Genomic DNA, 14,147 nt, shown 5'->3' on the forward strand with positions numbered 1-14,147 from the left:
AGGTTATAATGTTCAGTTTTATCGACTTTTATTCAATATTTACTCTATTCTCAGTGATATAAACCGTAATGAAGGTGAGTTTTATTGCATGGCCGTTGTATTAAACTGTATTTATGTTTAGAATAAACTGGGTTATACAAGACAGCTAAGTGTGGTTTCTACAGTCACATTTATGAGCAGTATGGCTTTCAGATAAGTATGTAGCATCTGTACATGTTGGGAGGAGATTATAAAAACTATTTATATTAATCCTATCTTAAATTTTACATTAATACTATAGAGACATTACAGTAGAACTATAAACCTATGGGAGATTAAAAGGAAGAGTATTACTATTTTTCTTTTTCTCTTGAAAAGCACTTTTTTAATACCTAGTTTTGAATGCTATAATAAAAATACTTTATTATTATTATCCTTAAATTAATATAGCAGTCACCTAATACTCATTTTATAACCTGCTTTTAATAATAGACACCTCTATATGTAATATAAAACACAAATAGATCCTATTAAATGACATTTTAAGGCCAATTTACACACAAAAAAACACCAAACATCCTAATTGAAGCTCCTTCACATGACGTCATTCTATATGTCTGCGCGCTCCCGATTGCGCGTCCTCGCTAGTCGCTTATGTCATCGTGCATGTACACGTGCAGTGGGTGGAGCCAATCACGAGATGGCTGTATAGGGGCTCGATCCTCAGCAGCCAATCAGAGAGCTTCATATAAGTCAATATTTACGTGGTGGTCTAGTGAGGACACAGACACGTTGCTTTTATACTGGGATGTCTGGGTGGACTGGGAGGCACTGGGGGTGGTTATTAAGATAGAAAATGAGGAGGAGAGGGTTTATTTTTATTTTGGGGTGCTCAAACTACATTTTTGCCTCAATTTAAAGAATTAAATCCAGAGTTTTATGGTTTCTAGAGGGAGAAAATATACATTTATGGTATATTTATGACTAAAATTAAACATTTTCCTACATACTTATTAATTATTGTCTAATACGAAACCTGTTAGCTGTGTTTATTTTTATTTTCCTGTGGTCAAACCACATTTTAGCCTCAATTTAAAGAATTAAATCCAGAGTTTTATGGTTTCTACAGGGAGAAAATATAAATTTTTGGTATATTTATGACTAAAATTAAACTTTTACTTAGATATTTTGTAAGAATTGTCTTATTTTGTGGAATTATATGTTGTCAAACTACATTTTTACTTCAATTTAAAGACATAAATCCAGAGTTTTATTGTTTCTAGAGCAAGAAAATATACATTTATGGTATATTTATGACTAAAATTAAACCTTTACTTACATATTAAGAATTGTCTTAATTTGTGAAATTAGAGGTGGTTAAACTACATTTTTGCTTCAATTTAAAGACTTAAATCCAGAGTTTTATTGTTTCTAAAGGGAGGAAATACGCATTTGTTCTTCCTGAGGAGGCTCAGGTCTTTTAATGTATGCAATAGGCTGCTGCAGATGTTTTACCAGTCTGTAGTAGCCAGTGTTCTCTTTTTTGCTGTGGTATGTTGGGGGGGTAACATGAACACAAGGGATGCCAACAGACTGAACAGGCTGGTGAGGAAGGCTGGCTCTGTGGTTGGATCTGAGCTGGACGGTCTGGAGGTGGTGGCAGAGGGCAGGATGAGGAGGAAGCTGGACGCTATCCTGGAAAACCCCTTCCACCCCCTCCATGATGAGCTAGTCAAGATGAGGAGCACCTTCAGCCACAGACTCATCCCTCCTCGGCACAACACAAAGCGCCTGGGTCAGTCCTTCATGCTGGTAGCCATCAGGCTCCACAACCAAGGCTGACCCCCATATGACAACTATTAGGACTTTTAAGAAATTTAAACATGCACTATCTGGCGCACTTTACACTCACTTTACACTATACATCCTATATACCACTTTATTGCTGACTGCACATATGTACATATTACATTTATTTATTGATTTATTGCACATTCTACATTTATTTATTGACGGACTGTACACACTATGTTCACCCATTAACTCTTTATCTTTTATATCTCTATTATTGTCTTTATAATTTTTGTATACCTTTACCTCTCCTGTGATTCACTCTGTTTGCTGATGTTGCTGCTTTGACACCTGAATTTCCCTCCGGGGATTAATAAAGGTCCATCTTATCTTATCTTATCTTATTTATGGTATATTTATGACTAAAATTAAACTTTTACCTACATATATCTTAATAATTGTCTTCTAGGAAACAACCACGACATTATTGAAAAAGAAAACCGAAACTTTTCCCTTTTTTTTGTTTTCATTTTTTATTTGAGGTGCAACTGTCTAGTGCAATTGTAACGTCACATTTGTGATGGGCTGAGGAACATGCACAAAACATCGACATACTTCTGCTAGGCATTTTCCTTTATCTTTACCTTTTTTGTCTTATTATTGTGTTCAGCGCTCCAGTTGCACGACAAGCAACTCAAAAACACTTGGCTGTACAAAAGACAAAAAAAGAAATCATGAAAGAAAAAAAAAAAAGAAATCACGCGTCCCCAAAACGGTAAAACAGTCCAGATAAAGTGAGCGACGGCGGAGGAGAGTTCACGTACAGTACGAGGCCGTGTGTCACTGCAGAGCTAGAGTCGAGGTCAATAATCCTCTTGTGTTGCCGCCCTGAGTAATGACATCACAGGTCAAAACCTGGCAAAACCATAGATATATATATATACATATATATACACATATTGAGTAACAACTAAAAAAGCTTATATATGTATCTATGGTTAGAAACCAGGCACTTGGCAGAGTTTAATTGGAAATTTGCACTACCTAGAAACAGTCATGTCCTACTTATTTTCCATCAATTACTTTTTACACATCACAATTACAACAAATAACCTTTCCCTAAAAAAAACGTTGAATCCCTGCATTAATGTTAACGCTCCATCTGAGAGCGGGGAGAGTGCGTTGAGGGTGGGGACGGCGACGTGAAAAAAACGAATGAGGCCTGGCGAATATATATATATATTCAAAATTCTTTATAATAACCCCCCCGTCTCAACCCAGACGACGTGTCGGCGTCTTCAGATAAAGAAAAACTCCCATTCCAGATGGGTTGATAGTTCGTCCACTGAAAAAAGTGCATGGACCACAGCATGAGGAAATAACAAAATGTGCTGATGAAGAGTGCTGGGCTGAGGGGCGAAGACGATGGCACACTTTCCACGGGTCACACGGCGAGGGATTCGACGGTAGAGCGTACTTTCCTCCTCCTGTCAGTTCCTGTCAGCTCTGTACTTCCCCCTCATCATCATCACCTCGATGAAGATTGTCTGAAGCAGGTAAGAAAAGCGAACTCCGAAGTCTTTTAAATTAAATGTGCAACAAAAATAAAGTTCGTCCTCCGGTTTCCGCTCCTCGAGACGGTGGCATAGTCGGTCACTTCACAGTATGGCTCCTTTCTCCTCCTCTTCTTTCTCCCGTCCCCCCGATCTCTCATCCTCTGTGTTACGCAGACGTGCCGGAGCTCTGTGAGGAAGGGAGGGCTTGCGTGGTTCCGGCGGGGACCGGGACCGGAGGCTGGCCGGCGGCGGCGGCGGCGGCAGCGTTGCCGGTCGGGGAGACGCCGGTCTGAACCTGCGCCTGGAACTGAGCCATCTGCTCGGGGCTGGCCAGGTTCTTCAGCAGGTTGTTCTCCTGCTCCAGCTGGGTGTTGCGCTCGATCAGCTCCTTGATCTGCTCCTTCAGCACCTCCACCTCCTCGCGCACGGCGTACATCAGGTGGCTCTTCACCAGGTCCTGAGGACGGAGGGAGGAAGAGCGACACGGTTAGTGATTCATCCTGGGAGGTGAACATCTGGTTTAAACCACATTAAACCTCGTTACACAGCAAAATATACAAAAAATGTCATATACGTATTCGTCCATGAAGCGATTAGTCGAGCGGTTGATCTGCAAATATTTTGATAAGCGATATGTATGTTCTTAACTACTGTACATATTGTATTATTTGTATTAGTCAAAAACATCTGGCAAAGATGAAAACTAGCTTCTTGGCTAACTCGGGTCCATTTACATTTGTTTGAATGTTGATTAATGTACATTGTCCCTTTTTCAAATAAAAAATTAAAATTAAATGAACATGTGTTTTGATGTTGCCTTGTTGCAAAAAGGATCTCCTCTTGTCGGACAATAAAGATCTGAACTGATCGTTTTTCATTTTTGCAAGCAAAATTGCCAAATATTTGCTGGTTTCAGCTTCTCAAAAGTGAAGAGTTACAGCTTTCCTTTCATTTATATCATTGTAAATTTAATATTTTGGGGTTTGTCAGACAAGATGATCAATTTCAGGACGTCACCATCGGCATTTTTTCATTATATTTTTTACATTTTGAAAGCTAAATCAATTAATCAATTAACTGACCGACATGTCAATCAACAGAAAATGAATGCTAACTATTTTGATAATCAATAATCAAATAATAATTATCAAATGTGAAGATGTGCTGCTCTTCTGTGTTTTATATCACCGGGGTTTTGGACTATTTGGCCACTTTAGTCTTTGAGGAATTATAATGGCATTTTTTGGGACATTTTGTAGATTAAATGAGTATCAATTAATAAATAATAATGAATTCAATTTATATAAGGTGCTTCACATAATACAGCATGAAAACAATTCACACAAAAAAAACTTGCATTAAAATAGGATAAACAAATTGTAGACTGTAATATTTCAAAGCCCAAGTTAAAAGTAAATACATTTGTAATTTTAAAAACCCTAGGGGAAGGCTAAGAAAGGGATAATGTACAGCGAGCCGGACGCAGAGATGTCTCTCATTGCCCTGAAAGGGATTCTTTCACAACAATGACCCGCTAGCTGTACATTATCCCGCTTATTACACGGCTACTTACTGAAGAAATCAATAATTTGACACAAAAACGGTCTGCTAGAGTCCCACATCAGAACTGCGGCCATAGTAACGGTCTGGTATACGGTCTGTTATACGGTCTGTTATACGGTCTGTTATAAAGAAGTAACAGACCGTAGAACGCCGTGATTGACCAACCAGAATCAAGTAATCAACAAAGCCGAAAAATTATATTTGTTATTGTCAGACGGATATCGTTGTTTGGCAATGTCACGGACACTGAAACGGGGGAGATGGAGACAGACAGACAGAACAAAGGAGGTTAAACGCGCAAGAAATAGTCGGCTTGTCCGGCGCTCACAGAATAGGGTAACCTTCTAACAAGAGAGACTTCAGAGACCAGGTCCAGAGCACACTAGAGCACACGGATTTAGGGCAATCAACGTTTAACGTTTCAACGCCAACTGCGTCTTCATCAGAATGAAATCAGTTTTTTGGACTCTGATGATGGACCTGGTCTCTTAAGTCTCTCCTTTTAGACAGAAGAGCCTGCCGCGCCGCGCTGCAAAGCTTCGATTACCTTCGACTATTTCTCACCGAAGCTTCGAAGCTAATATCGCAAATCATATCAGTCAAAATAATCGCAATTAGATATTGTTTCAAAACTCCTACTAGCATGAAAAAACTACTCTTAGCTGCAGGAAAATGTGACTCCAACATGCTGTTAGGGGGGGAAAACGTGTGACACAGCAGAGCGCAAAAGCTCATTTTACATCACTTTTGCACAGCTGTCTGAATGAACGACAAACAACATGAATTCCTCAGAAAAAAGAGGATATTTAGAGGAGAAACAGCTGCATGATGATGCCTGAGCTGTGCCAGCCTGCTGAAGCCGGATTTAATACTGTGAGCATCTCCTCCTCTATGGACCCGCCCCTCCTCCTCCTCCTCCTCTTCCTCCTCCTCCTCCCTGCCCCGGTACGCTGCAGCCAGGGAACAAAATGTTCCTGCACCGGGGTGGGAGGAGCGAATCACCGGCAGAGTTATTTATACTGAGCCGTGGGGAGGCTGCTGCTTGCCTAGCAACACAGGACAGGGAGGGGGACTATAGGGAAGTATATGCATGAGAAAGAGAGAAAGAGAGAGAGAAAGAGAGAGGAAGAGGAGGGGGGATAGCGTGTGAACCTTTAGCCTCGCTGCCAGCAAGCCGGAGGTCGTCGGTCTAAATCGTGACAGAGCAGGAAACTCCTGTTGCCTCTAATTAAAACACCAGCAGGTGCATATATGTGCATATATGTGCGGAATTGTGCGTTTTTACGCACAACTCCACGTCCAGAATACAGAAAAGCAGGCGTCTTATTCATTCATTCATTCATTCTCCAACTTGCTTTATATCTACCTCAGGTTCCCTCCATAAAAACATAACATTATCTTATAAATATTATTTAAAAAGCAGTGAAAACATGAGAAAATAAAAACAGAAAGGAGGGGATACACTTACATAAACATATGAGACAGGCCTATTTACAAACACTGTGTCCTGGATTTTATTAATGCTTACCATTGCTTGTTCAATCTTGTTGTCAATGGCCACCACACTTGCACCAGAGGAGCTGGAATAGATAAAGAAAAATAGGTTTATAACAGGGTAATAATATGGTCTTGCATTGGCACAGATGTGAGGATTTTTATGCTGCGAAAACACAAATAAAGAAAGCCATTATGGATCCACAATGAGGGAAATAAACAGGTTATAAATCAGAGGAAATAAAAGGAAATGGAGGTCGAGAAAGGCAGGATTTGACTTTGAAGGAGAATCAATGAAGCCATCATTTCAGGGCATGAATGTACATTGTGAATGTGAATGTGAATACATTTATCTGTGTGAATGTGAATATATTTATTGATGCAATATATATACACCTCAAGTGTTTTTTTATTTATTTACTTATTATACAAGTGTAATTACCTCTGTTTACATTACATGTATTTTTATATTTTTACACTTCTAATGTAACACTTCTGTTTATATTTATTTATTTATTACATCTACTTTACCTATTTTATTTACTTTATAACTGTGTGTGTTTTACCTGTTATATGTTGTCAAATATTTGTTTTAAAGCACTGACCAGAAGTGGCAGCTGTGCATCTCCTTGTATTTAATACAATGACATAAAGCTTTCTATGTATGTACATAGCAGGTTAAAGATGGAAGAGATATATATAATGCGCAATACCTCTTGTCAACCCTGACTGATGCGCTCTCCTTTCCAAGCACAGAGGACAGAAACGATATGGAGAAATTCCTCAGCTGACAAACGCCAAGATCCATCGCCACCGTGTAACATGGGAATTCATGCTACCCAACCCATTGAATAAACCCCCCACACAGGCGCTTCTTCAGGCCGTGCAAACTGGAGCTCCAGTGGTATAAAAGTAGAAAAAACAGCGCATTATTTGGGGGGTTGTTGCGGCTCTCCGGAGCTCGCAGCACACAAAAGACTGAGCTGCAGCTCCGAGCTCTGCTGCTGCCTCTCTGGGTGATGCATGCAGGAAAAACAGCTCCAGCAGACAAGGGATTGGCTGAGAGAAGAGCTCATTAGCATAATGCATGCGAGGAAATGGCACCGGATTGGAGGAGAGTGAGCTCATTATGTGACATCTCTCTACCTGCTGCAGCGTCCTCTATAAAAGCCCGCATCCACCCACACAGTCCAAAGGAGGGGAAATGCCTCCACTTCAACAGCAGCAGCACAGCAGCTCAATGCAGGACATTTTTGCTTTTAATCTTCTCAAAACTGCAACATAAATGTGCTTTTTCATGCTTAAATGTGGACTGCAGGGGATGGAGAAACTTTGGCTGCAGCAATGGCTCCACCTATTGGTTATAGATCATGTATTTAAAGGGACTGTTTGTAACTTTCAGAAATGCTTGTTAACAGCGACACCTGTGCCGTTAAATCAACGAAAGTCAGCGTCCGGGCTCGCGCTTGCTCGCTCTAAATAGACATGAACGAGCATCTCTCAAAACAGTGAGGCGACACACGTCAGCTAAAACCACAACATCCCTATATTTCACCTGCTCTATATTTCACGTCGATAACGTTTCTCGCTGCAGAGCCCCGTCACTTCACAAGACACGGGAAACCTCTGTTGGTCTGGAGGAGCTGAAGCATTTATTTCTGCACAAACATCCACTGTACATTCACTAGATATTCTCAGAGCTACTAACTCTGCTGCAGTGTGTAGTGGTGTGCACATGCACATCTAGAGGTGGAGCGAGAACGCGAGCGGTGTGTGAGTGAAAGCGAGCAGGCAGCGGAGCAGAGGCTCCGGCCACACGCGAGTCGCGCATTTGCGAGCGCGCATGGGATCCCAACCCGGTAGATTTATACGTGTAAAAGGTTACAAACAGTCCCTATTATATGTGCTCCCAGCAGGTGAGGCCAACCTCCTAATGAGAGGGAGGGGCCAGGCAATCAGGGGAACTAGTTTTTAGTAATGTTTTAATTTATTTTTGCATTTAGTTTTTATTTATTTATTTTTGCTTTTTTTTTATTTATTTTATATTTAAATGTATTTATGAACTATTTTTCCCTCTGCATTTCACCCCTTATTTATTTATTATTTATTTACATTTATTTCCCCAAAACCTATTTATTTATGTATTTTTTTTATATTTTTTTTTAATTTTTATTAATTTATTTTTGTATTTATTGACCCCATGACCATAATGATAACGAGGCAGAAATGCATAAAGGAAATGTAAAAAGAAATGTGTACAGAAAAGAATATAGAAATAAATAAGTTTGGGGAAATAAATAAGGGTTGAAATGCAGAGGGAAAATAGTTAATAAATAAATTTAGAAAATGCAAAGATAAATAAATAAAAAAAATGCAAAATAAATAAATAAATAATAAATGCTAAATAAATTAAACAATTTTAGCTACATTTAATGACATTTATTTAGTTATTTAGTCATTTATTTATTTATTTTGGCAGGTTCCGTCCTCCATATTTATTAATGGGTCTCACACACAGAAAACAAGATGGCTCTACACAGACTTCATTGTAATTTGATTAAACAGAATATAATCAATGATCCTGTGGTAAAGGCTGACCTCAGCGCTGTCCAGCTGTGAGAGTAAATAAACATCTACACTGAAAATCAATAGGAGAACAGAGTCCGATAACAGTAGAAACAGTAGAAGCGGAGCTCCTTTGTCTTCTTTACATCCATTTGAATGAAATGGGAACACGCTGTTCTTTACAGTAAAACAGGACCGCCCCTCCGCTCTGTATTAGGCTCTCCCACAAATTATTTAGGAGTTTTTTTTATATCTGTGATGTGTGATGGAGCTGAAACACTGATTCAATCTGATTCATCAAACAAAAACTGCAAATATTTGCTGGTTTCCAGCCACTCAGATGTGAGGATATACAGATTTTCTTTGTTTATATTGTAGTAAATGGAGTATTTTGGCGTTTGGGGCAGTTGATCAGACAAAATAAGACATTTAAAGACATCAACTTGGACTGATGTGTCACAATGGAAACACACAGTTTAGATAAACAGCACACAAAGATAAGGAAGTATTGTAAACAACTGTGGTGAAGATAAAGAGACTGAAACTAAAACCAGTCAGGTGTGCTCACCACACGGACACATTTTAATTTAATCAGTAACTGACCTCTAACGTCAGACCACCATTAAGCACCTTAGCTGTGTTCTAACTGTGTCTGGCTGCAGCGTTCATTGAATCGAGCTCAGTAAGTGTGTCAACCATGAGAGTTTGGAGATCAGAAACATGTCTGAGGAGAAGATAAAACCCTCAACATGATCCTATCTTTGTGTTTTAGGTAGGGCTGTCAAAACGGCAATAATAACGCAATTAAAACACAATCTTCAGAGGTTGTCGCGGGCTCAGGTTTATCATATGAACTAGAAAACCTAAAGAATCAATCGGTACCAACCATGTCATACTAGCCTGTCATAAAGGAGGCTAAATGACGCTCCAAACTTGCGCTAATTTTGGCGAGGAAAAACTGTCATGGGTGCATTTTACAGACTGCCCACTTTATGATAATCACATGCAGTTTGGGGCAAGTCATAGTCAAGTCAGCACACTGACACACTGACAGCTGTTGTTGCCTGTTGGACTGCAGTTTGCCATGTTATGATTTGAGCTATTGTTTTAGCTAAATGCAGTACCTGTGAGGGTTCTGGACAATATGTGTCCACTCCCATGTAGATTAAGAGTATTAAATACTTGACAAATATCTCCCTTTAAGGTACATTTAGATCAGATAAAAAATGTGGGATTAATCACGATTAAATATTTTAATTGATTGAACAGCCCTATTTTTAGTGCTTCTGACGGGATTAATTGATTTTAGAGAACTGGAAAATAACGTGTTTGTAGTGACTTCTCCTTTTTCTTTCTTCCAAAAGGTAGCAGCGTCACATTTGCAGAGACACCATTCATGTATTGCTTATGCAAAAACAAAATGTTGGAGACAAATATTAACTCTCGAGAGGAATTGTGGTGCAAAACAAAAGAAACAGTTTGTCAGCTGTAGGAAAATGTAGATTTCATGTTGTCCAGACTGTATAAATATTGGTTTATTGGGTTTTGGGAAACTGATAGTCTATTAGTGGCGTGATAGGGAAGCAAATATGGGCCAACTGGATCAATTGAGGGAACTGGATCATCACGCTTATCTCTGGCGGTTGAGATTGGAGGGGAAAATAAACTGAAAGCAGGCAAGATAAAGTCTGTCCAGCACCACGTTGCAGCTCTCCCACTCACACACAGTCAGGCGTAACAACATGCATGTGCAAACGCAAGAACACGGTGTCCTCAAACACACCGACGGCCCTACAGGGCTGCTGCTGAGCGGGAGCACACACATGCTGAGGTGATGTGCAGGTGTTACGTTTCCTGGATCTTTCATAACTTAAACGACAGACGGACAAACATCCAACGATCAACACAAACGCCCCTCGTTGTGAATCTTCCCCGACTACACCACCGTCGGCGACCCCCCTGACAACATGACAACACTACAGCCATCGTACCTCTTCAGATGCTTCTCTCAGCTCCCAGAAGAGCAGCTTTAGGGCCATGGCGTTCCTGCCAAGCGCTCCTCCTGCCCGGCCAGCCCCTTCTCTCTCATTCAGGCTATAAAACACACCAGCCCCACTAAAAACCCCCCAACACCACCACAACCACCGCCGCCACCTCCACCGTCCTCCTGACCTGCGCCCTTTGGCCCCTCAGCTGTGGGAGATTCACATAGGGGAGCCTCACCAACAATAGAGGACCGTGATGGGAGTGTGTGTGCGTTCAACGGGAGTTGTCCCCTTACTAAGCCCGGATCACATCTCAGACGATTGGGCGCACGGCGAGGGGAGATAGGTGGGTGTTGTGTGATGTCACTGCATAAGGAGTCATGTCACCTCCCCTTCTGTTGTTATATAAACTGTCAGCAGAGATTAAAGTGACGTGTCCAATAGGATGAGCCGCTTTTGACCACACACCTCGTTAGCGCGCCAACAAGCCACTCCCTTCTCGCGCGCTCCTTCACGTCGTATCCTGCTCTGATGGTGATGGACTCATATGGCCTCATATTGTGCGTGCAAATTCCCTTAATATAACAACAAACATCTCTGGTATTTCCTCACACGCCGCCCCTCCTCGAGGAGAATGTGGATGTTGTACCAGACATGCCTTTAGCCGCCTTGTCGCTCCACATCAGTGGATGCACGCTGGACGCACACACTCGCAGTATGGGAGCACGTGAACGTCCATGTTGGCTCCCACGCAACACAGCCTGGACAAAGACGATCAAAACAAGACGACTAGCTGATACACAGCACAAAAAAACGCTGAGTAGAGGAACTGTAGAGAACAAAGGGAATCGAAGATGGCGCGCAGTTGTGAGGACCACAAAATGGCGGCGAAGGGGGTGCGCTTACTGAATTTGTTGGTGCGATTGAGCTCAATGCATGCAGTGAGATTATTAACCTCATTAGGATAAGGTCACATCATCTTTTCCTCGCCGACACTGTATGCGACACTAATCCCCGAACAAGTCGAGGGCCTGAAAACAAGCTTTTTAAAGAAGGAACGGGAGACAGAAACTAATAAAATATCATTAAAAATGCTTATTTATAAGTTGAAAACAACCCTATCACATACTGTATGGTTCTGTAACATTGTGTTCTTGCAGAGTTTGGGGTCAGCGTACGCATGACCGCTTGGAACAAAAGGCTAGAAAGGCTCGTCTGAGGAGGGGAGCGTTCGACTTTCAGCCAATCGCTGATGCCGCAAACAGACTCAGCCCGCCAATGGCGACGTCATGACATCACAGATGGGATGCTTTCATTCATAATGCATCCACGTCCTTCTAAAGCTTGTGTGTGTGCGGCATGTTGCAAAGAGCTGACCATATATTACCTACCACTATGTAAAGCTTAATGTATGCTACACGAGGGAGACTTAGACACTTGGAGTAATATGCTGTGGTAATGTAGTAATACTTAGTTTAAGTTAGGTGATGAGCTCTCCGCCTTGCCAAATGCGGATAAAACAATTAACAGCAGAGCTCTCATTTAAGCCGTTAACAAAACACCGCTCTACCTCATCTTCTTCACCAATCACAGCATGATTTCTACTGAAGTAAAACCTTAAAAAAGTGGTTCACCGGCTACATGATTTTGCAGATGTGAACAGGAAATAAAAGGGTGGTGGTGCATATCTTCGCCACACCCTGTGGAGTCTTACATAAAGGGCGGATGTGTAGCCAACAGTGTGGCGCAGACGACGTGGATGTGGAGGAATAATAAGAACAGATGGTGCTCGCATTGCCCACATAGTTAAAAATATAAAGTTTCACTGGAAACAAGGAGTGACACTATATTTGAGAAAAGTTGATACCTACCTTTAAACCCAATCCTCGAGCTTTAGGCTCCAACTGATGTTTAAATTAAGGTTTAAATTTAATCTTTCTTAATTTTTAAGCTAGTTTTAAAGTTTGGGGGAACATGATTTAAAGTTAAAGAATGATTTAATCGGGTTTAAAGGCCCCGACGCATAGTTTGGGGCCGTCAGTGAGCGTCTGTCGGCCTAGTTTTTGTGTCCCGCATCGTCAGCTCTAGTCTGCCCGGGTCAGAGTTTTTTCGGCCGATTCAGCGTGTTGAATCGGCGGCGGCGCCCGTCAGTGAGTGAAATCACTGATTGGATGAAACGAATCAGTGCACGAGAAGAGAAACGGAAGTGAGGAAAGGAAGCAGACGAGTAAAGTCAGGAGGAAAAACACAGAAGAAGACAAAAAAAATTAATCGGCAACTATTTCGATGCTTGATTTGAACTATTTGAGTATTTTTTTCCGGCAAAAAATACCTCTCCAGTTCCTCAATTGTGATGATTTGCTGCTTTTTGTTGGTGAAAGCACACTGAAGGTTTTAGGACAAAACAAGCAGGGCTGAAACTATCGATTATTTTTATTATCAATTAATCTGCAATTTATTTTCTCAATTAATCGTTTAAGTCGAAGTTCGTCCATAAAATGTCAGAAAATAGGGAAAATGTCTGTCCCAATTTCACAAAGTCCAAGGTGACGCCTTTAAATGCCTTGTTTTGTCAGCCCAAAACCCAAAGATATTCAGTTTAATATGATATAAAACAGAAAAAAAGCAAGAAAAAAACAAAATAATCGTTAGATGCGGCCCTAACCTTTGAGTCGGGAGCCTTAAAAACAGCTAAACTAAGGGAGGCTTACATGTAAATTCACACATATCTTGAGAATAAAAGACTAAATCTTCATAATATAGAAAAGTTTTTTTAAATCTACACAACCATCAAGAAGACGTGAGAGTAAAAGAAAGCAGAGGAGCAGCTAAATGTTACAGAAAAGCGTCAAATCAATAGTGCGAACACAAACCTAAAAGCCTTCTTGTGTATTTGAGGTACATAAACTAGAAGTCCCCCCTTCTGCCACAACCCTCCCTTTATCCACACATATCCACAAAAGCATCCAGCTGAGTGTAAGTAACACTTCCGCCTCACTTTATTGTGCCGTCTGAGTGAAAGCAGAGCTGTGCCGTCACTCAGGCTGCAGTGTGTGGTCTTGACAACGATCCAACAACTGTGTGAAAATGTGATAACAGAGGACGTTATGAAGGAATTAGTGAAGGAATTCACTCTACTAGATGATGTCAGACACTATCATAATCTTATACCCCTCCTCAAATAATGTTCTCTCCTTGCATCCCTCTATTTTTC

General features: G+C 40.9%; 1 protein-coding gene across 5 annotated transcripts in view; it reads right to left on the reverse strand.

Moving 5' to 3' along the window:
• Positions 1–2,277: 2,277 nt before the first annotated feature.
• zgc:65895 (uncharacterized protein LOC393546 homolog) overlaps positions 2,278–14,147 on the reverse strand; it is a 36,689-nt gene continuing 24,819 nt past the window's right edge. For 4 of the 5 annotated variants that reach the window (XM_037761683.1, XM_037761684.1, XM_037761686.1 and 1 more), the window contains one exon: positions 2,278–3,783. In XM_037761683.1, coding sequence (XP_037617611.1) covers positions 3,493–3,783 — 291 coding nt within the window. In that variant the 3' untranslated portion in view covers positions 2,278–3,492. Of the gene's footprint in view, positions 3,784–6,417; positions 6,470–7,096; positions 7,499–14,147 lie in introns of those variants that run through there. The other variant, XM_037761688.1, reaches the window with a different exon arrangement.

The sequence above is a fragment of the Sebastes umbrosus genome, chromosome 24 (genome assembly GCF_015220745.1).
Source record: "Sebastes umbrosus isolate fSebUmb1 chromosome 24, fSebUmb1.pri, whole genome shotgun sequence".
Taxonomy (NCBI): domain Eukaryota; kingdom Metazoa; phylum Chordata; class Actinopteri; order Perciformes; family Sebastidae; genus Sebastes; species Sebastes umbrosus.